General features: G+C 39.8%; 1 protein-coding gene across 1 annotated transcript in view; it reads right to left on the bottom strand.

Annotated features, from left to right (window-relative positions):
- Nucleotides 1-10,920: 10,920 nt before the first annotated feature.
- PGR (progesterone receptor) overlaps nucleotides 10,921-24,805 on the bottom strand; it is a 55,224-nt gene continuing 41,339 nt past the window's right edge. The window contains exons 5-8 of the mRNA XM_034758903.1: nucleotides 23,290-23,434; nucleotides 19,688-19,818; nucleotides 17,281-17,438; nucleotides 10,921-11,437 (exon numbers count right to left, since the gene is read on the bottom strand). Coding sequence (XP_034614794.1) covers nucleotides 11,282-11,437; nucleotides 17,281-17,438; nucleotides 19,688-19,818; nucleotides 23,290-23,434 — 590 coding nt within the window. The 3' untranslated portion in view covers nucleotides 10,921-11,281. The remainder of the gene's footprint in view (nucleotides 11,438-17,280; nucleotides 17,439-19,687; nucleotides 19,819-23,289; nucleotides 23,435-24,805) is intronic.

Below are 24,805 nucleotides of genomic sequence, written 5' to 3'. Positions count from 1 at the left end.
TATTTAAATTCTCATTGGAGTTGCTTCCTGTTAATGAGGGAAAAAATGTATCCTGGCTGAATTCACTCTGAAGCCAAATGTCTGGGACAGGTGGATTACTGAGTCAGCAGAAGGCACTCCAGTGAATATTGTTGCCCCTTTCAGCTTGAGCGGTTATTTAGCAAATACTCATGGTCCGGCCAGGTTGTTTCCATTAGGAGGAGAAACTGAGGATACGAGTTGTGTACGTCTTTGATGCAATCCTGTTTATTTACAAAGAAGCTACACAAAATCCCATTTCCCTGAACACCATCAACAGCAGGCAGTTTGCTTGTTCAGAAATCCAAGCCCTTTTCCTGCCAGTTCTGTGGCCCAAGGAGCTCTGTCTCTTCTCCCTCTCGGGGGCACTCCACCACCTGTTTCTTTTGCTTTCGCCTGGTTCCTGTCTGTTTCTGACACACACTTCCACCAGTCAATGTCCCAGTCCCTGCATTTGCAATGCGTCCCAGTGAAACTCCTCTTATTCTCCATGCATTCTTCCTTAGGCCTTTCCATCTGGCCCTTTGCCTTGGCTGGCTTCTATTGTTTCTGGTTCAACTATCCATAAAGGAGCTTAATTGCTCCTTACATTTAGCCTGAATGAAAGTCCTTCAGCTCTAAATCGGTCTGTGATTTCCCACAGATCGAAGAGACCCTTGCTGGCAGCCACCAACATCTTCCAGCACAAAAATCTGCTCTGCATCCTTTCTCCCCTGGATTCCACCTGGCTACTTTAAATTGCTTTGTTCTGATTGGCTGCTGTGCTTAGAACTCTGCATCCAGATATTATTTCTCATTATCCTTCCCCTCCTCCCAGTGCCTTGAGGAAGGCTTAGTCCCCCATCCAAATGCCTAAAGGAAGTTTTCTTTCACAGCTGGGGTTTGAAGACAGGAAAATCGGAAGCTCAGGCAGCTATGATTGGTGTATGGGAATGGGTGGTTCTCACATCAATAAGCAATCATAGCAGAAAGATTTGCATAATTGCTTAGGTTATTATAGTAATATTTTCCATATATAAAGTGCAAAACACATATTCCCAGTGTGAAATGTTGGTTTAGATTTATGAAAGCAATATCAACAGGAAAGAAAATTCACCATGAGAGAAAGATTCACTCAATCAGTGCAGGGAATTTCACTCATATGTGTCTCTTTTCTATTACAGACCTGGCAGCAATGGTGAGAACAAAGTGTTTGCCATCACTGTGTAGACAAACAAGTTTGTGGCAATTTAAAAGTGCAATGTACAGAAAATAAAGGGATAACAGAATCAAGCTATATATGCCACAATGCCAACATAAGCATAAAATGATTATACAGCTCCCTGTCTTGCGTTCTCCTCCCTTCTGTGTTTACAGATTTTTTTTAAAGTGATATTTTCAGCCAAAAGATTTCATTTCTGCCATGTACTCCTGATTTCTGGAATTATCTGTCTTTATGAATGTGAGGGGACAATTATTATATCAACTCCCCTAGATGATCACATGAACAGACATCTGCTTCATGCAAAAAGATAACAGTCAATTTCCATAGCAGCTTTCATGTTACACAGAATGAGGATTTCAATTATGTGGACTTTTATCAGCCATTGATTAAAACAGAGGTTTCAAACCCAGTTGATTTAGCCTCTTCAGCTCAAGTCCTGGGTGTTAAATTGTTAACTCTCTTCACTCCCTCCCATCACTCCTTCTGCTAAAAAAATAATAAGAATAATACCTTGCTCTTATATAGTGCTTTTCAACCAGCCATACAGATATTTTAGATATAGATAATAGTTATAAGATGATAGGGGTGTAAAGGCTGATTAAAATCAAGGTTTGCAAGCATCATGTATAAATAATAAGGGCATCAATATCAAACCAGAGAAGTAGTATTGGGTGAGTAAATCCCTGGCAATCTGTGGAGAGGAAAACTATTCTCCCAAAGCACTGCTCCTGCCTGGATCCACGCGTAAATAACAGGGAGACCAGGGCCTTACATTGCAATGAACACTGAGTGTATAGGGTCAAATATTCTTTTCTGCCTTTTTTTTTAATGTGCTAACAGTATGTCCTATTTTTATAAAAAAGTGAGTTTTGGCAAGAACCAAATGCCTTTTCCTGTAGTTTTATATTACAGAGACTGTTTTGTAATTAAGTCCACTTGTAAACACTGGTTAGCCCAATAATTTATTTTACATTCAAAGTGTTTAGACCACACACATGTAGTCTGATACTATCCCAAAATCTCAATTCACAAGCACATGGAAATGCAGAAACTAGACTGAAACATCATTTCCCAGCTTGTACTATCATGTAGAGCAGCAGTTCTCAAACTTTAGCAACTGGAGGCCCCCCATTTTGATTTAAAAATTTTCGCAGACCACCAACCCCCCCGCTCAGCCCCAGGCCATGCCCCCACCCCACCCCTTCTCCCAAGGCCCCACCCTTGCCCCACCTCTTCCCGCCGCTGCTCCATCCCTGCCCCTTTCTGCCGCCCTCCGCCAAGCACGCCCCCAGCCCCACTCCTCACTCTCCCTCCCAGCGCCTCCTGCATGCCGTTGAACAGCTGTTCTCCAGCGTGCAGGAGGCACTGGGAGGGAGGGGGAAGAGTTTATCAGGGGGCTGGTGACCCAGGACATGATTCCGCCCCCTCCTCTGAGCATGCACCCCCTCGCTCATCTCCTCCCTGTGCCTCTTGCATGCCAAGGAACAGCTTTTCCCCGGCATGTAGAAGGCACTTGGAGGGAAGGGAAGGAGTTGATCAGTGGGGCCTATGGACCCCTGGAATACCCTCGCGGACTCTCAGGGGTCCACAGACCCCAGTTTGAGAAACACTGATGTAGAGAAGACACAGCTACGAGGGGTTGCATGTTAACATGCTCTTCTGAGATGAATGCATGAGCCTAGATATGTATTTTTTAACCTTAACTCTGACACTCAGTGTAGATGAGTGTAACAGGCCTGCAGTGTTTGCCTAAACCTCCTCCTAGCAGGTGTTGATCCTGCTGGAAAAAAGTTAAGTGGGTGCGGCTGACTCACTGAAGTAGGTGATTCATTAAGAAGAAAGGTGGGCAGGGCTGTCTGGAGAGAGAGGCTCTAGGCCAGGGGTTGGCAGCCTTCAGCATGCAGCCCATCAGGGTAATCTGCTGGCGGGCCTCGAGACATTTTGTTTACGTTGACCGTCCACTGGCATGCCCTGTCTCTGTCCCCCACCCCCCCGCAGCTCCCAGTGGCTGCGGTTTGCTGTTCCTGGCCAGTGGGAGCTGTAGGAAGTGGTGGCCAGCATGTCCCACAAGGCTGACTATTTTGCATTTCATGTCTTCAACTTCTAAATAAATTCTGGGTTGGTAAAAAAAATTCTACAGTTTGACAGTGAGCAGATTTTATTAAAATCACTACCAGCATGTCATATTACTGGGTTTGCCCTAAGCCTGTGAACCCAAATCAGCCAAAATTATGTTTGACTTCCAGTCTATCAACACTTAGGCACGCTCTGAACCAAAGAAAAACACTGGCTACCATAGTAGGGAATGGATTTCTTCAGTCAGGAAGCTATGCATATTACCCACTGTATGGCATCTGACAGGGTCAATCAAGTTGAAATTAGACACCATGGCTGCAGCCCCATAGAAGCACTGCTCCACAGTCCCAGAAACTAGTACTTTTTATGAAGAATGATGTTAGTGGTCACACATTGATGTTCAGTGACTTCACAATACTATGTAGCTTCACTTTGCCTTCCAATTCTGTTGTAATCCAGGTTTTAAACACCTCTAGTATTCCTGCAAGTTAAGCATATCTCCAATTTATTGGACATGACACAATATTAGCGAGGCAACAACTTTTACAAAAATACTTGAATGCTAGTTCAGACTTACAAATATATAGACATCGGTTCTCTTCACTGGAAAATACAGAAATCTTATACAAGTCTTAGATCAGCATTTTTATAAAAATAACAGGAACAGAGTGGAAATTTGTGACCATCACTTACACTCCTGATTGGTCAATACATAGAAATATTAACACCGGTCCAAACGTTGTTTCAAATACAATATAAATATTTAGCACTTCTGTAGTGTTTTCCACCAAGGATCTCAAAGCCCTTACTAAGTGCTAATGCATTGAGCCTTCTAACAATATTGGGGGACAGGGAAGGATTATTATCTTCATTTTACAGAATTGAAAATGAGAAACAATGTTTAAATGACATGGAGAACAGGAATAAATAGAATATTTCATTACTCCTAAGCCTGTGCTTTAACTACTAGATTGTGCTTCTTCTTAGATGTGATTTTTTCTTATGTACAAAGAAATTGAGGCCATTTCAAAAGTAAAGTCTTCCTATATATACTAGACAATGTTGTAATGTATTCAGAATTTCCTTGACGCTCCATTTTTAAAGGGCTAGAGTCTGATTACCTTACCCAGAGTGACTAGTTACTTCATGAACAGTCCAATAGATGTCAATGTGTCATGTGAGAAAAGGTATCAGAATCTGGCTCCAAGTACAATTAGAATTGAACAGGAGTGAGTCTCTTTTCCTGTCACTGCAAATCGAGAGAGAAAGAGAGAGAGAGAGAGAGTGTGTGTGTGTGTGTGTGTGCGCGCGCGCTTCACAGGGGTAAGGGTTAGGTATAAAACTCCCATTGAAATTCATAGTCCTAAAGCCTTTTTGCCCCTTAAACAGTATCTTGATAAATACTATGTTTTACAAGGGGAGATTAATTGAACCTCTCCTTGTTGAATAGTGACATCATGATAGAAGGCACTGTAATTGTGTAGTGCTACAGTATTCCATGCACATGGAACTTTTAATCGGGGTGAGAGTTTAAAAGATCCTCGTTATACCCTAATAAATGACATTTTAAAATGTGCTGTCATAGCCAAATTAAAATACACAGTTATATAAAACAAAATGTTTCTGTTTTATAATTAGAAATTTTGCAAATATGTGGAAAAACACTATGGGCCCTACTCTTTCCCTTAACAAAGTCAATGGCAAAGCTCCCATTGAGTTCAATGGCAAAACTCCAGCTTTGGGTCTCCTCCCCTCTCCCCCTATAGTTTTAACAGCAGCATCAAGACTGTAATGTAATAATCATTTTTGTTAACATCCGTCTGTCACTGGATCTTCACTTCCCATTTTAAAAGATTAAAGTTGTGATCCCCACTATATGTGAGGTACAGATGAAATCTCATCATACGATTGAAAGTGCAATTGAAACATAACATTGCAAAAGTAAAATGAATGATGATGGTGAGATCCTGTACCAGGCACTTACTCCTACATATGAAGAGAAGACATCTGAACCATACCCGATTTAATTTTATCCTTGCTGGCAAAATAAATTGCGATTTAAAACTGTTTGTATTGCAAAAGGGGACCGTCTATTGTATCTACATTGCTGCATCAAGAATGCGTGTGTGAGAGAGATTTTAAATTAAAAAGAAGTAAATATTTCAATTAGGCATGCTTTGTGTTCCTCATCTGTCAGACCAAGTACTGCATGAAGTACTATTACTCATAATGAAGGTTTTACCTTACCTTTGGATACCCTTAGTAACAGCTGCAATCGAGAACATTTTTAAATAGATTTGTTCATTTAGACCAACTTAGATTTATGGCTTCTGAAGATTTTTATGAAGATTTAAAAGCAAACCAAAACAGTAAGATGGCACTTTTTTGAGTTAGAATTCCTCGTGAGAATTAAACACTCAATTGACCACATTTAGGAAAGTTACAATTATAAAATTAAGGGCTTTACAAAAACTCATGTCACAAATATCCTTTGAAATGGTGACAATTTAGTAACCTGGGATTTAAAGTCTTTGGTTTCTAATGAATCAACTATTTAAAAGCCAAATATGTCCATATTCACAAGCTATCCTGCACACAGGCCCCAATCCCGCAAGGGAATGTGTGGGCATGCCCATTTGTCTGTTTGGAGCCTCGTTTAATTCAGTGAGGTGCTATGCAGCCATAAGGGTCTTGCCAGGATTAGAGCCATAGCAAATCAGGGTTATGCATGTGCTGTACCAGATCAGTGGCCTTAATTCTGAGTGGATAGGTCCCTTCTTAGTGTTGTTCTAATGCTTGAAATCTGTTACTCTACCTCTACCTTTTTCGTCTATGTAGCTGTCTAAGCACTTTGACAATTCATAATTTGCCACTGTATGCTACTCATTTCAGCCTACTGAGTCAATAACACTGCAAAATAAGCCAGTTACGTTCAAAACACATTAATCAGACCAACTGGACTGTCATGTAAATAATAAGCTTTTTTAACAATCTTAAAATAAATATTTCTCTCCTCCCCCTTTTAGCTTTGAAGGGGAAAAAATTAAATTAAAAGCAAACCCTATGTTCAGCTTTCAGGTCACTGTGACACAAAGCAGCACAAACCAGTAAATCTAATAAGGCTGACAATCTAGGCTTGGTCTGCCAGCATATCCACAGGCTTCTGAGCCATGCAAAATTGGGAAGGCTTTGGATATTGGTTCTGCGGCAGCAGACTGACTTATCCAGAGGAAAGAAAGGTCAGCCTTCTGCCCAAGGGCTAAGGGGGAAGAAGAATCGCTGTTGTTCAGAGCTGTTATGGTGTGTAGAGGAAGGAGAGTTAATGTAAGCGAGCTTCCTGCAGTCTCCAGTTCTGGGGCTGTGTTAACTTGTGGGAGTCAGTCTTTTGCAACACGGGGGAGTAGATGGATCTGGCTCAGTCTACTGGCCAGAGATATGTATTTATTTATGTCTCTGGCACCTATCCCAAATTAATTACCAACAGACATTACTTACAACACACACCTACAAGCGTAAAGCTTTCACTACACTAATTCAGCACACTAGGAGGCAGATCTTTAGCTGCGGTAAATGGATGCTGGTCCATTTGTTTTCATGTACCATTTTACCCCAGCAAATGACCCACAAACCTCCAATTACTCTAATAATCTCTCTCCCTTCCCTCCCCCCCCGCCAAAAAAAAAGCTGTCATGCCAGTGCTTACCTCTCCAGTGATGCCTTCCTAGGGTCTATAATGCCTCTGCCACCAAACTCACCTCTTTCCCCAAAAGCTGTGAATGCACCACCCCAGCCACACAGGCTACAGTACCTAGTAGAGGGCCTCATGCCACCCACTCTCAGTCACTGTTGCTCCCTGGGGCAGTAGGGGATTCACTACTGACAGTATTTGTTTCCTGCCACTGGTTTATAGCCTCATCTGAGTCATTTCTATGCTTTTAGATTAGGACACGTGAGAGCCACTAAACACTCAAGCGTTCTTAGCAGACCTTTTGATGCCACAAATCCTCCATCTGGTGCAAGGTTTCTAGATTAATTTCAAGTTGAAAACCATGAAGTTAAGTTGCTGAGCCTTGTCCCACCACCTGCAGTGTGGATCCTGGCCAAACAACTTTTTGGGATGTAGGGAGGTTATCTGTTTTATCCAACTGCATTAACTAATCACTGTGACAGGTTTGTTTCCACAATTTAAAGCAAGTGATAGAGAAGCCTCAATTAAAGAAGACTTCATTCTATCTTCTGCTATTTAAAATTACAGGCTCAGTTCTTAACTATTCTTTTTAGACATGGAACTAGAAAATGTGCTTGCAATACAGCTCCAGGAACAGCTGAAGTTCAAAAATATCTAGGCTTGAGTTTATGATGTCAGACCAGCAGGCCTGATCCAAAGCCCATTGAAATGACAACCATTGACTTGAATGGGCTCTCGACAAAGCCCAGATACAGCACACAGACTATACTTTCCTGGGTCATAGTTGCTAACAAGAAATAGGTCAGGTCTATGCTTGGTCTGTCTGGGGTCTTCTTGACCTTCTTGGATGATTATGAGAACTAAACAGGTTCAGGTTATATGTAACAGAGTGGGCTAATTGGTGACAGTGGGAAGTTGCTTAGTTTCGCTCTTTAACACTTTGTTACAGCCTTCCAGTTGCAAACATAACTGCTTCTGCCAGGCCCAGTTTAATTTGCAAATCAATCATTTGTATAATATATATATATATATACACACGTACACCCAGGCATGGCTGCGCACAACAAAAGGTGAAAAATTGCAGTAATGCTAAACTGATCCTGGAAGGTTGTTTTTCTTTTGTTTTGTTTTTTTAAAGAAGATCAGTCTGAAGCTGCAGAGGATAATACTGAAAGCCTCGGGCAAAGAAAACATAAAGCAGATAGAACAGAAGAACATGCAAATGAATATGAGAGACTTGGACCTAAACCCACTTTCCCGAATTTGCAGAAAACTAAGTAATCATTGGTATCATGGTAGAAAGAGGAAAAGATTTGTGTAATTTGCAGAAAGAATCAGAAAGTTCATTAGTACAGTCCCCTCATAAGTGGGCAAGACTTTTAAAATGTATCCTGTCCATGTATGAGATTGCTCTACTGCTCATAGACTGCCACACTTTGCCCATAAGACTCTCCTATTACTAGACTGAGCTGTAAAATTCAGCATGAGGAGATCCAGAATTGTGACACCTCATTTAAATCCCACTTACACAATCATTAAACATGACAGTTTTAGAGATATTTGCAGCTTGCAGGTCAAAAATTACCTTAATCTTAACCATCCATGCAATGAAAAACTTTATATAGACAACTGCAAAGTCTCAGAAAATCCTACAGAAAGCTACGTTTATTAGTGTGCTTGCTGCTGGATTCCTGGACAGGTCTGTAGCTGATCAAGAGTTGCTGCCCATTTGATCTGTCCACTATGGAAAAACCTGTGTTCTGTTTTCTGACACAATACAGTTGGAATCAAAGACAGATGATGGTTTCAAACTAGGGAATAAAACAGCTTTAGGATTTACATGGGGATCAGGGCAGGAAAAGCTCACAGCTGTTTTGTCTAAATGTAGATGATGCAGCACTGAACACAGGATTTTCAAATGGTATGAAGGCCAAATTTAGACAGACTTGTCAGGTGGCTGCACACTGCAAAATATACAATGGTGAGCATGCTGTTATGGATACCCTTTTCTGAGATCTAGAGCTTAAAACATTTTTTAGTTTGGAAAACTTTTTTTTGCAATTTACTATTTATTCCCAAAAGATGATGGCAGCTTAAGCTCTTGCTGATGATAGCTTTGAGGCAAGTGTGAGCTATTTTGGAGGTACCTACCACATAAGGTGGGTTATCACAGCACTGAAGGTAGCAATAAAAATGATCATTAAACTGGTACTCACTTGGAACATATTGCAGAAATGGAGTCAGAGATTTATGTAGCCTGAATGTAGAGATATTCTTAAGGAGATCAGATTCACTGTTCCATATTCCAAATTCAATGGTGGGATGGTTAGGATGATTTTCTGGCATGGCAGAATAGGTTACTGACAGTGAATAGTGTAGTTAGTGAATGATAAATCCTGCCATACTGTTTTCAAGACCCGCAGCAATGGTCACTTTTCCAGACAGCTTGCAGAAATGGTATTATTATGCAATGGATTAGTGAGCAAGTGGAAGAAAGCATGTAACCTGGGTACAAATGTAACTAGTGAATGAAAATGCTACTAACAAAAAAACCTACCACTACTCTCATAATGCAAAAACAAAGAACTCTTGCAGCTTACGCCTATAATTTATTAAAATATAAATGTTATGAGGATCAGAGTTAAAGTCAGGCTGTGGTGGAAAAAAATCAAAATCACTTGTCCATAGACAGTCAAAATTTCAAATCTGGTCATTCAAAAAGAAAGTGACATTGTCCCAGCTTATCTTGGGGCATTTCTCTGCACCCTGCTTGTTCTGTTTTTGTAACTATTTGGCTAGGTTTTTTTCATCTTTATTCTCATTTTTAGTGTAGCTTGCTCTCATGCACTTCTTGGAGGCACCAGCCCATCCGCATGCCAACCCCTGGAGAAGGTATTTCTGGGAATTTTGGAGCAACAGGACATGGCTTCCAAGGGCAGATAAAATCACTAATGCGTTTAATGATTTTGTAGCCTAATAGCTGGCTATTGTTTCCTCTTGAGCTATTCCTATGTTGTTTGAACCTAACTGACTGAAGTAAACATGTGAGGTGTTTCATATCCATGTTAAAAAAAAATCACAGCAATTCTTCAGTAAAACATTTCACTCGCATTATAAAAATTATGACATTCTCTTCGATCATATAAGGGTACTTTACTTGTACTCACAGCCACATTACCCTCCTTTACAATTATTCCAGTTATAATCACTTGTCTCTGTAAACCTCACAAAGGTCCACTGAATGGCATTATAATGAGACTGGTGTGTATCAAAGCTTCGGTAAACATTCTTTCCATTTCTTTTTGTATTTGATCTCTCTATAATTTGATTTTATTGGGTGTTTCAGTTATCCAGTAGCACATTATGATCACCAAAGGCTGTAGTCATTAAACATTACTGAATGTTAAAGAGAGACACGTAACTAAAATAGATTTAAAGCGTCTAAAAGATACAGTAGGGGCTATATGAATTAAATTTAAAATTTGTAAGTTTAAAATGAGAGTTAAGTGGTTTAGCTTTACTGATAAGTGTCATATTGTTAAGGAGAAACAGTAATAACAGCAGTATGTGTGTGTGTATATTCTACTGTATACACTGGTTTCAGGGGGAGGCAAATACTGGCATTTCCTTAATCCTTCCAATCTTTGCAGAGAATTGCTTTAGTTTTCCTTTGGTATGGACACACACATACACACACTCACACAAAATGTACATTTTCTTGCCACTATGCTAACTACTTGTGAAGATACTGTACCACTAAACCTGGATACTGTATTTTGAAATGCTACTTCAGAGAGGCAAGTTAGTATGTAAAAGGGGAAATTTCCATAAGTAAATGTGGCTAAAGTACATTTTAATTTCTTCAGACCTTTAATATTTATACATATGGAACCCACCCACCCACCCAATGTACTAGAGTAAAAGTTTACTCCATGTCATAGCACAAGTTTTCAAAGGAATAATATGAAAGAAAAAATGTACAAGATAACTGTTCTTAGACAACTAAAGATTCCGTTTAAGTATTGTTCTTGTGAATTCCTAAGAAGCAACCTATTCTGGCTTACAAAACTTTTCTTATGACAAACATCAGTTGTGATTTTAACAGTAAAATAAATCAGGAGCGCACAATATGGACATCAAACTTACACAGTTAGGTGGTAGGTATGGTAAATAGAACAAATATCCTAAAGTCCTGACACTGCAAAATACTGACCAAAATAAACCGCAAAATCCTGATCAAAATAAACAAACAAAAAAGGCACAAAAATTGTCTCTTCAGTAAGAGAAAAGACATTTCACTTTTTGTGAAAGAGGAGAGGTTTCACCATCCCTGCCAGAATCTTGGGTAGCTGGGCGGCAATCACTTCTGACATCATTTCCGGGAATTCGACACTCAGTGCCCGGGACTGGAGAAATGTGTTCAGACAGAACAGGTGGAGTTGTTTCACTAGCTGGTTTTAATGAAATACAAACATGTGAGAATTTAGACTACTAATAATACATTATACGTTTATCTAAACACGACCGATGATTGTTTATTTTATGCATCTGAAGAAGTGAGGTTCTTACCCACGAAAGCTTATGCTCCCAATACTTCTGTTAGTCTCAAAGGTGCCACAGGACCCTCTGTTGCTTTTTACAGATTCAGACTAACACGGCTACCCCTCTGATATTTTAAATATGTCATTCAATCAATGTCATTTTACATATGTCTATCACCCATGAAATCATACTGTGCACAGTCTTGCCTTGCAAGCCAAAAAGTCTTTTCACTTCAGAAGTCATGAACATATCTAAATGAACACTTCAGTGTATAAAAAAAGGGGTAACACTAACCCCACTGTAAAATATCCCCAGCTTCATTCAATGAACAGGACAGATAGTCCTCATTTAATATTTTTTTATCCTCATTGTGCAAGATGTGGTCCCATGACTTATTCACTGCACACTACTCAACCCTGCTCTGAAAACAGAATGATTAAATGCCTCATGGGCTTTTCTATAGTGCTCACCATTATAGTATCTGAAAACTTCACTAATATCAATTTATCCTCACAAAACCCCTGCGAGGTGAGAATGTGATATTATTCCCCAGTTTACAGAACAGAGGCACAGACAGGGCCAGCTCTGGCTTTTTGGCCACCCCAAGCAAAAAACAAACAAACAAAAAATGGGGCGGCAGAATGGCAAAGCAAAAAAAAAAAAACCAACCCTGCGACGCAGCCACAGCAGGGCGGCCGGAGCGGAACAAGAACAAAATAAAAAAAATAAAAAAAACGGCCGTGCCGCCCTAGGATTGGGCAGAATTCCGCCTCCAACAATCTGCCACCCCAAGCACCAGCTTGCTCAGCTGGTGCCTGGAACCGGCCCTGGGCACAGAGATGAAGGCCAAAAGTGCCCACTAATTTTGAGTGCCCTATTTGAGGGACCCAGAACCTGATTTTTCAAATGCTACAACTCAGAATTGAAAAGAGTTCAATGCACAGCTCCCATTGACTTCAGTTTCAGCTGTGAGTGCTCAGCTTCTGCAAATCATATCCCACGGTAGAAAATGAGGATCACAGAATTAGTGTAAAGTCTGGCTTAAGCGACTTGCCCAGCATCACAAAGACACTCTGTGACAGAGGCAGGGATAAACGTCAGTTCTCCAAGGCATCATTCAACTTTCTTACTCATAAAACCACCCTTTCATTACTTGCAAACCCCTGCCTCTCTAATTGCACACCTTCAAACTACTGCTAACCGCAGGCCAATGGGGGCTATGGGAAGTGGTGTGGGCTGAGGCCTGTGCTGGCCACCACTTTCCACAGTCCCCATTGGCCTGGAACGGCGAACTGCGGCCAGTGGGAGATGTGATCGGCCAAACCTGCGGATGCTGCAGGTAAACAAACCGTCCTGGACTGCCAGTGGATTTCCCTGACAGGCTGCGTGCCAAAGGTTGCCAATCCCTAATCTAAACAAATACTTTGCCTCAGTTTTTAATGAGGCTAATGAAGAGCCTAGGGGTAGTGGCAAGGTGGCTAATGGCAATAATGATACGGAGATAGAAATTACCATATCTGAGGTGGAAGTCAAACTCAAACAGCTTAATGGGGCTAAATCAGGATAATCTCCAGCCAAGAATATTAAAGGAACTGCCACATGAAATTGCAAACCCAATAGGATTTTTAATGAATCTGTAACCTGCGGGGGTCAGACCCTATGACTGGAGAATTGCTAATATAGTTCCTATTTTTAAGAAAGGGAGGGAAAGTGATCCAGGAAACTACAGGCCTGTTAGTTTGACCTCAATTGTATGCAAGGTCTTGGAACAAATTTTGAAAGAGAAAGTAGTTCAGGACACGAGGTGAACGGTAACTGGGATAAAATACAACATGGTTTTACAAAAGGTAGATCATGCCAGACCAACCTGATTTCCTTCTTTAAATGATAAATGATTTTTTAGACAAAGAAAACACAGTAGATCTAATCTACCTAGATTTCAGTAAGGCACTTGATACAGTTCCACGTGGGAAATTATTAGTTACATTGGAGAAGATGGGGATCAATATGAGAACTGAAAAATGTTTAAGGGATTGGTTAACAGGGCGATTACAATGGGTCATACTGAAAAGTGAACAGACAGGCTGGAGGGAGGTTGCTAGTGGATTTCCTCAGGGATTGGTCTTGGGATCAATTTTCTTTCACATTTTTAGTACTGACCCTGGTACAAAAAGTGAGATTGTGCTAATAAAATGTACTGATGACACAAAGTTGGGAGGTATAGCCAATACGGAGGAGGACTCAAATATTATACAAGAAAATCTGGATGACCTTGTAAACTGGAGTAATAGAACTGGGATGAAATTTAATAGTGCAAAGTGCAAGGTCATGCATTTAGGGACTAACAACAAGAATTTTTGCTATAAACTGGAGATTTATCAGTTGAAAGTGACGGAGGAGGAGAATGACCAATACACCTAAGTCTATCACAGGATGACTATGAGCCATCAATGTGATGCGGCCGTGTAAAAGGCTAATTCAGTCCTAGGATGCAGCAGGTGAGGTATTTCCAGTAGAGACAGGGAAGTGTTAGTACCATTATACAAGGCACTGGTCAGACCCCATCTGGAATAATGTGTGCAACTCTGGACTCCCATGCTTAGAAAGATGAATTCAAAGTGGAACAGGTGCAGAGAAGGATTACTAAGATGATCTGAGGAATGGAAAACCTGTCTTATGAAAGGAGACTCAAAAAGCTTGGCTTGCTTAGCCTAACCAAAAGAAGGCTGGGGGAGATATGATTGCTCTCTATAAATACATCAGAGGGATAAATACAAGGGAGGGAGAGGAGTTATTTAAGTTGAGGGCCAATGTGGACACAAGAACAAATGGATATAAACTGGCCATCAATAAGTGTAGGCTTAAAATTAGGTGAAGGTTTCTAACCATCAGAGGAGTGAAGTTCTGGAACAGCCTTCCAAGGGGAGCAGTGGGAACAAAAAACCTAACTGGCTTCAAGACTGAGCTTGATAAGTTTATGGAGGGGACGGTATGATGGAACTGCCTACAGTGGCATGTAGCCCATCAGTGACAGCCAGTAGCAAAAATCCCCAATGGCTGGAGACGGGACACTAAATGGGGAGGGCTCTGGGTTACTACAGAGAATTCTTTCCCAGGTATCTGCCTGGCAGGTCTTGCCCACATGCTCAGGGTCTAACTGATCACCATAGTTAGGGTCGAGAAGGAACTTTCTCCCTTGTCAGATTGGCAGAGACCCTGTGGGTTTTTCACCTTTCTCTGCAGCATGGGGCATGTGCCACTTGCAGGTTTAAACTATTGTAAATGGTGAATTATCTGTAACTTGAAGTTTTTTAACCATGATTTGAAGGCTTCAGTAATTCAGAGGCTAGGGATCTATTTCAGGAGTGGGTGAGGTTCTGTGGCCTACAATGTGCAGGAGGTCAGACTAGATGATCACGATGGTCTCTTCTGACCTTAAAATCCATGAGTCTATGAGCCTATGTGCATGATAGCACAGGCAACTGTAATTCTGATATTTCCTAACTTTTGCATGCTTGACTTTCTGAACTTAATAATGTTCTTTGAATGTGTTTTTGTGTGTGTAATTTCCTAGATTTTAAAAACAGCAAACTGAAAATACAGAAACTCCATCATGTGACATCACGTTGACACCAACATGGTTCATTTTTCATGGTTGGAATGTTTAGATCCACATCACAGAACTCTGCCACTTGAGCTAAGTGACAGCAGTAATAGGTTGTTATCCTATATGTGAACAAGCATGAGGTTCTCCATTCCAGGCTCTCAAGGGGAGCGTACTCTCGTGGGCACTGATTTTTCTGCCCATTTTCTATAAGCTTTGCCATTGCTTCCCCGTCCCCTCCAGCCTGTCCGCCCCAGTCTTTTCTCTTCCCCACCCCATCCTTGTCTCATTTTACTTGCCTACTCAGTCCCAGTCTTCATTCCGCAGACTTCTCATCCAAGTCCTAGTCTCCTTGCCCAGCCAATCCTAGTTTCCCCATCTGGGCTCGCTGTCTGAATCCCAATCTCCCACTACTCCCAGTCTCTCTCTCTCCTCATACTCAGTCCCAGTGTTCTTGCCCAGTCAGCCTCAGTTCTCCCTCCTGGCTTCTCATCTGATCTGTCTTTCCCCTCCCCCGCCACTCGTTCCCAGTCTTAATCTTCCTCCCCAGGCTCCTCATTCAATCTCAGTCATCCCACCCATCCTCTCTCTGGCTCTTTATCCCAGTCTCCCTGCCAAGCTAGTCCCACTTTTCCCCCTCCAACTCCTTGTCAACTGTTTCCCCTGCCCCCAGACCTCTATCCCCCTTACATTGGGGCTAGTCCCAGTCTCGTCCTGCCAATTCTAATAGTCTCCCAATTCCTGGTCTGATCACAGTTTCCTCCATCATTTAACTGCTTCCCAGTTCCCCATGTCCCTCTTGTTTTCCTCACTGGCTCCCAGTCCCAGTCTCCTCGCTTCCCCCAACCTCAGTCTCCTTTCCCAGCTAGTCCCAGCCTCCCATTGCATCCTTCCCTTTCTCAGCCCCAGCCTGCCCTCTCCCTGGCTTGGAACAAGGAGCTTGAGAGGTGGAGACTGGGACTGAAGGCTGCCTGGGGAGGAAAAAGGAAACTGTGACAAAGAGTTGGGTTTGGAGCTGGGGGACAGGGAATGTGGGTCAGGACGAGAAATAGTTTGGACAAGGAGCTAGGGTGGGACTAAAGGAGGCTAGGCAATGAGACTGGGAACAAGGAACTATAGGGTAGGGAAAACGGAATGGTTGGGCAAGGAGATGGGGACTCGGGACTTTCTGGGTGAGGAGACTGGAACTGTCAGCTAGGAGAGGGGAAGAGACAGGACTGGAAAAGGGATAAGTTGGAGGAGAAGAAGGGGTGAAACTTGGGGGAAATGGGCAGAAGAATCTGTATCCACTAGACACACTCCCCTCCAGAGACTGGACTGGAACCCAAGATTCCTGAGTCTCATCATTTCTCTGCTGTCAGCAAATATCTGTGAAACTCATTGGCAAAGTGTGTGTGTGTCCCATCCTCCTCTAGTGCTGGGTCCACAGAGAATGACAACCCACTAATGCTATTAGTTAGTCACTTCACTCAAGTGGCAGAGGTCTTTAAGGTGGGTATAAAAATTTCAATGCTACTGATGAACCACACTGATGTCAATAATACCACAATGGAATTTCTGTTTTTTTCATTTGGTTTTTTAAAATGTAGGAAATTACACACACACAAAAATGTTAACAGAACATTGTTAAGATTGCAAAGTCAAACACTGAAAAAGTAAGAAATAGAATAATTAAGGCAGAGGTCCTGTGGAAAAAATTGTATGTGATCATCTAATTAAAGACTGCATTGTAATATGTATGCACAATGAAGCCAAATTAAGGTTGCTTTCACAAGCAACCTTAATTCTGGCATTTCCTATCATTTGAGTATGCCTTTGCTACCTTTATAATATTCTTTTTATGGTTTTTTTTTTGTCTGTAATATATAGAAATACACATACCACAGCTCTGAACTAATATTAACAGAAATATAAAAAAATGGACTGGCATTTTAAATATATGTTTTCCATACAATTGAATCCTCTATAAATAAAAATGTGAACATCTGGTTAATTGTGCATTGATTTTTGCCCTGAAGATGTGTCCAACTCTGCCTGGACACCACAAACATCCCAATATATGTATATATTTTTTTAAATTTACTTTAAGGAATGGTTCTTGTATCTGGTATAAACCTTGCCCCCCTACCTCCCGAGAAACAAACTTACATCATGCATGGAGTCCATAAGTTTTGTAAGTTGATAGAAACGTTGTGAGCTGGCCACAACTCCTTTCTGCCGCAAACCAATTGCCTTGACCAGTTCTCTAATATAACTTGCTCTCATCTCATCGAACTGGCTTTGACTTCTCAGACCTTCCAAAGGAACTAAAGAGAAAGTAATACTCTTGATTGTTGTAATATATTATGAAGACAACAACTGAGAAAGAATTTATACTGTATTTTACACTGTACTGTTTGGTTAATTATTTTATCTTGGACTATAGACTTCTTCCTGTTAGTGAAGTGCAGAAATGGTGAACTGACAGGCAGATGGATACGTAAGTCATAACCAATCACTTATGTCGGTTTCTGGTATCCTGGCATGGGATAACTGATATGGAAAATCTGCCAGAGGTGGTGGTAAAAGTGATGCAAAATGACTGAAACCCTCCCTCTGCAATAAAGTCATCTGTGACCAGGGAGGCAGGGGCATGGGCAGGACAACAAGGAGATGCACTGATTAGCATAACCTAGTGGTGTCTCAGGAAGGTGTAATACACAAGCATTATTTAGTATGTTGCAGGAGACAACCATACAAAATAAAAAATGAACAAAAATTCCCAATAGGACAATGGTTTAAATCTTCCCATCTTCCTAACATGCAATGAAAATGATAAGCCAAAACATCAGCTACTTCTGAATTTCAGAAGTACAGTTTTTGAAAGATCTGTTGCACTTAGGCATGTTTTCTTTGACTTTAAACAAATATATATTGCTATTTCATCCTGGAAAGAGAACAGAGAATTAATTATTATAAAAAAGAGGCCAAATTCATCCCTTATGCAACTCCATTAAAGCAACTGGAGTTACACTAGGGATAACTTTTGCCCAATGGTTGACACTAGCTGAATGTTTGTTTCTTAGATTGCTATTTTTAAAACCATTTTAACATTAATATGGTCTTAATTTAATCTTTGATGTTTACATCTTAATTATGTGAATTGAATGTGGTAGGGAACACACACTTTTGTGAGAGATGGCTCAGATGACCCAACAGGTCTTTTCCATCTCTTACTTCTATGCAGCCATTGTTTAGCTAGACAGACTTTTTCAGCTAGGCCATGTTAACAAGGCAGAAGCAGATTGGAAACCAATATCCTCTGTTCAACATGGGAAAATAAGCCTTTTAAAAAGGGAAATTTAGATTTTGCAGAAAAATGCTGAACATAAAGTTGTAGAAAGACAACCATATAGAGGCTGTCATTTTCATGCCTGTAACTGTTTTTGGCAATACTAATATCTGGATTCTAAACATCTATTAAAATATACAGTGTTCTGTTGCTAAGAAATTCTTTTAAAAAAAGTCTATGCTTATGCAAAAGCTAGTCAAGTTGAGCACAGATGTCACACTCTGAGGACACAAGCCACAAGCAAAGGTACATGAGGGAATAAGCCTTCAATGAACATTTTTCTTGGCACTTGGAGGAACCAAGCAACATACTACAGGGGTCTATCCTGTCACCCCTATGGTTCAGTGTAGGTGTAAGGCTCATGGGGAATCAAGTCTCAAGAATACTTTCCGAAAGAGTTCTGAAAATAGTTTTGTCCTATATTAGCAGCTAAATCATTTTCAGGGAATTCATTACTGACAAATGAGGTCAGCAACAGACTACTTTCTTAGTATAGATAGGCAGAGAACTTCACCCAGATGCTCCCCTACCTGGAAAGTGGAAGACCAATGAGCAAACTGGAACCTGGAAAGATGCTTTGTAGCTGGGATCAGATTAGAGGTGGTGGGCCAAATTTAGTTCTGGAACAGACAGCTGAAGTCAATGGAGTTGCCCTGACTTACACCTGGGCTAAATTTGCCCATCTTTGTCCAGGAATAATTTGAATAATTGTTAATATTAGTAACCTGACATAGTATGTCAGCCATGTCCATTCTCCCCTGCTTCAATGAGCAAAACATTGACTTCACAGGAGCGGGATGTGGCCCCTACGTCAACATACCTGACATTGTACTAAAGGAATTTTTTTTTGTATTTGTATTTTGCAGCTTTGCATGGGGCTTTATCTGTGTATTGCCACTGAAGTCATTCAGAGTTGCATGGCTGAAACCCTGCACTATTGCTCTGAAAATGTCCAGCTTAATGTGGCTACCTGTCAAATTGTATTCAACATGTATCTCATTGATTTTATTCTGTGCACAACAAAAAGAAACAGTATTTTAGTGCTTTGGAAGCTGAGACATTTTTGCTGAAAGGGACTTTTCCCTGTTTTTTTGGACATACAGCCCTACACTTTTCATGATAAATAACACTGTGTGAAATTTTGCAACATTTCAGTATTGTTTTAATATTTGAGGTACAGAACAAAAAAGGTTATAAAGACAAAAACATCCATTTTTTACTTACTTGTATTGAGCAGTAATAATGATTTCATACAGAGGAACTCCTCTTGACTAACTTGTAGTTTGACAAATTCCTGTGGGATCTGCCACATGGATAGGCATAATGAATAAAACGATGATTCTTTCATCCTCTGTCTTACACCCCAAAAAAGGTAAAAATAAAAGACACTCAGCCACTAGTTCTTTGTAGTACATACTTTGCTGTTAGATTAATTACTACATTCTTGAAATTAAGAAGAGAGCTATATAAAGTAAAACAATTTTCTGAACTTTTTGTGTATCTATTAGTTTTCACATACATAAAAAAAATCATAACTTGACATTTGATTGGAAGTTTAAAGGTAAATTAATTCCCCTCTAGTGGTGTCACAGTTTAGACAGACATCTTAGAGACTGATAGGAGCTGAATGCCAGGTGAATAATAATAATGATTTTTTTTAAATTAAAGAAACCCAACAATTTTTAAAATGTAAATCAGATTTTTTAATTTAAATGTTGCTAGTTCTTTACTTTCTTCTCATTTGTAATCTTAAATTGATAGAGTAAATGTTTTGCAAGTGCTTCTTTAATTAGCATTCTAATTGTTAGTGGAATTTCTAGTGTTAGTAGATTTTGCATATAGTTTTTTTTCTACTAAGAACTTGCACATATAGATGGTTATCTACATTGTAAGATACTCATTAATATCTGTACTGTGAGAACAAGAGAAAATGGCAAACACAAAACTAACAAACAAAGAGCCTGTTCTATATTTGTAACCAACATCATCTTCTGATATATTGAACTTCCACAAGTCAAAATAGCTGAATTGTTTTGAGCAGGCAGTTTGATGTTAATGATGTTCCTAAGTCACTTAGGCTCAGATCTTCAAAGGTATTTAAGCTCCTAACTTCTGTTGATTTCAATGGAAGTTAGAAGCCTAAACACTTTTTGAGGATGCTTTTGAAAACAAATATGGGCATTTAAACAAATTTTGGCCTGTTGCATAAAAAGTTTACAATAACTTTGTGAATGGACTGAAAGTCTAAATAACTTTTAACTACTAACAGTGACACAATTTTTTTAAAGTTACAAAGATTTTGTAAAGAGAAAATGTTTAAATAAATGTTAGCTCCTGATGCTGACTTTTCTGAGAAGTCCCATTAAAGTCAATGGAACTAATTATGTCAGTAAAGTGAAATAACTGCAGAAATGTTTTCAGGAATAGGGCCTCCATTTTCAATATTTTTGTTTTTTACTTACAGCAGTTTACAAAAAATCAGTTAAGATATATTGCCAGTAGTAGCATTTAAAAAAGCCCAGCATATGTTAGCTTATTATACACTGAATAGAAAGGTGCAATAGAACAGGTTAGTTTTACAAAGCCTCAACTTGATTTAAATCAATGAGTTAAAAAAAAAAAAACACGGGTGAAATTTGGGTTCTACTGAAGTCAATAGGACTTTTAATATTGACTTCAATGGAGACAGGATTTCACCCAAGTGTTTTAAATCATGATTCCAGTCTGGCTGGAAGCATTATAATCAACAAAATGTTTATATTTGGTATGACAAAAAACTTTTTCTCAATGCATGTAGATAAATATTTTATTGTTTTAAGTGAGAAATACTTCAAATCTCTTCAGAATCTGAAGCATTGCACCCTCTTTTAAATGAGTTAAATATATAATTTATTGTTTATTGGGAAATGATGCTACTGATTACTCAGTTGCTCCCGTTGAAACTGTTCTACATAAATATGAGGTCATTGGAGCAGGGGCACTGGAACCTCGGTTTCTCACCTCCTAGGTGAGTGCCCTAATCACTGGGAGAAAATTTCTAAGGGGGAACTTCACCCTGCCCTCCTCTGGCTTAGGCACCTAAATTAAGGAGAGTCTTGATGGTCAAGAATCCCAAGTAGAGATATGCCGCTTCCTCCAATGCAGACGTACAAGTCCCTTTGACGGGCGTGGCCACAATCCTTTCCTTGATGTCTCCTTCTGGCTAGCTTAGGTAGCTCCCCACTCAGCGAGGTGGCTTTTGTGGGACCCATTCATAGGCACCTAATTCGCCCCATGTCTTGTACAGTGAACCTAAGTGCCTAACTTAGAACTGTGGATTCCACTGGATGACAAGGCGCCTAAAAGTCATGCACTGCAACACCAAGCATTGCAACTCCTAAGTCCCTTAGTGCAGTGCTTCTCAAAGCCGGTCCGCCGCTGGTTCAGGGAAAGCCCCTAGCAGTCCGGGCAGTTTGTTTACCTGCCGCATCCACAGGTTCGGCCGATCGCGGCTCCCACTGGCCGCAGTTCGCCGTTCCAGGCCAATGGGGGCTACGGAAAGAGGCGCGGGCCGAGGAATGTGCCGGCCGCCCTGCCCGCAGCCCCCATTAGCATGGAGTGGCGAATCACGGCCAGTGGGAGCCGCGATCAGCCGAACCTGCGGACGCAGCAGGTAAACGAACCGACCTGGACCGCCAGGGACTTTCCCTGAACAAGCGACAGCCTGACTTTGAGAAGCACTGCCTTAGTGGATCTCACCCCGAGACATATTTTTAGGTATCAGAAGGTGTAGGTAAATATCTACAGTGCTTTTAAAAACAACCCGTGAATTCATCTGGAAATTAACAGCTCTTGCCTCATTTTCGGGTTTGAGGCTGGTGCTGCTGTGTGCTGATATGGCAGGTGGTATCCATCTGCACTAGGACTGAATTATGGATAAACCAAGTCTAAGTGGTAACTTGGTTTTAAAATACCTGTTAGACAACAGTATAGATAAAGAGATAGCTTTTAATTTAATAAAAGTTATTTTCAGAGCATTTTCCTGTATACATAATGTCTTTGATGTGCTTTATTATGCCAAATTATTCAACTTTTGTTTTCTAATTCCTAGTGTTTACTGTAAATACATAAAGTGAAATCATGGCTCCACTGAAATCAATGAGTTTTGCCACTGACTTCAGTTGGGCCAGAATTTCACCCTTAGATCCCAATGTATGACCTCTGTGATTGTGTGGCATTCCACTGATTTCATGGGTACTCCACATGGGCAAGAGGATCTGTACACTGGGATCCTGAAATAGGATCGGGGACCTAGTTCTTAGTTTTATGTTAAGCTGAATCATAAACCTATTTGTTTAATTTTCATCTTGCCTTGTATAGGCTTCTTTTGTGAATTTCTAGGACAAATTATTAAAGAGGGAGGGAAAAGTATACTATGATTGCCTATAAAATACTCCTATGTATAATGCTACAAGGATTTGGGATATTAACCCTCTGCCCTGAAATCTACATTCAAACTAATTCAGGTTTTATGTCATGATAACATAATTCTTTTTTAACTTTCCCTCAAATAAACAAAACCACCACCAAAACTCGTTTGCTTTTGGGTCTACATGTCAATGAAATATATTGGACTTTTATGCAATCCTTACTGAGGTTACTGAGCTTTGATATTATCAGAGCTTTCTCCTTTGATCTTAATTTTAGCACTGTTTAATGAAACAACAAAACAGAAACATAGGGCAAAATCCTAGCCCCAATCAAATCAATAGCAAAATTTCCATTGACTTCAATGGGGTCAGGATTTCATCTATTGTATTAGTAAATAGCAGTAACTGTCTACTTACTCATTTAGTATCAGATCAGGTGCAAAGTATAGCATCTGACCACTGACATGCTTATATGACCTCCATCCCATAGCAAACACCATTAGACTCATCCAAGAATACTGGATAAGGGTTATCTGATCATCAATATGTAAATTCCGGAATCCTGAAAATCACATCAAGAATTAAAAGAATTCAAATACTACTGTATAAAACATTTCACAAAGAAAGAAATTTATATTTGTCAAGTGTTCTTGATGTTGTATCAGACAAGCTATCTGTTATTTTAAGAGAAATTTAAATATGTAGTATTTTTTGTTATGTATCTATATGTCTCCTTTCATACCTTGTGCATGTCTTAAATAAGATCTGATTACTAACAGTATCAGACAGAATCCTATTAAACATCCACTGAAAATAAGACTAATACAACAAAAATTGGCATTAACTTTAATTTTTGAACTCCTTTTAGTTCACTCAATGGGACTTTATATTTTTCATTTATATTTTTCTTTAAGAGCCTCCAGGATCAGCTAGTTAAAGAGCAAACATGTACATTTCTAATATTGTAGCAGTTTCCAGTAGGTGGTAGCGTTTGACTTGACAATTCAAATGTATCTAATTTTACAGGCTAATTTAGCAGTATTTCTTAAGTAGTTAGAGACTAATCAACAGTAGGCTTGTGATATTTTAATTATCATTAGCCATTTGACTAGATTAGCTAACCTCTCCCAATGTTTTATGCTGAGCCACATATTATTCCTTTTCTTGGTTTTGATCCTGAAATGATCAAATCAAATATAATTTTATGAGTTATGAGTGACTATGTACTTTAGGAAACAACAAAGTTCTTTATTTACTTTTAACAAAAATAGGACAGTTTACCATACTCGTTACCATAATCAGTTCTTATTTCTTAACAGTTTCTCCTTATTCTAAGTAAGAGCAGCAGTTATAATTATAATAATTCTTAGTTCTTATGTACCCCTTTTCATCAGTAGATCTCAAAGCACTTTACAAAGGAGGTCATTATAATTATCCCCATTTTACAGATGGGGGAACTGAGGCACATAAACATCTATCTGCACATGTCCTTGTTCCAGTAAATAAATGGAAAGTATTCACTGCTTTTATTTTTCAAAAGGGATAAAACATTTGGTCCACAACATTTAATTTAAACCAAACCTTATGTTTCAACAATTTCATTAGAATAATGTCTCCCTGTCACTGGCTTTTATTTACCCAGACGAGGTTATTTCAGAAAGAGGATTGCATTTCTTAACTATCAATAACTCTTCAAAATTATACAACATGAAAACTTTCTTATTTCCAGATAATCAAACCTCCAGTCATTTTCTTTCCAAAATAAGCTGCAATGACTTTAAGAGTAGTTTCTGTTATTCTAAAAATTTAAAATGAGGCATGATTCTTTTGTGGAAATATTTATAAATACTTTTAATTATTTAATTGGTCTTTGCTGCAATCTGTGGCAAAGTGCAGATTTTAAGATAATTTCAGAACCATTTTCTGATGGTGT

Source organism: Trachemys scripta, chromosome 1 (genome assembly GCF_013100865.1).
Source record: "Trachemys scripta elegans isolate TJP31775 chromosome 1, CAS_Tse_1.0, whole genome shotgun sequence".
Lineage (NCBI taxonomy): Eukaryota > Metazoa > Chordata > Testudines > Emydidae > Trachemys > Trachemys scripta.
The sequence above is the reverse complement of the archived record's forward strand: the minus strand, read 5'-3'. Positions and strand labels throughout refer to the sequence as shown.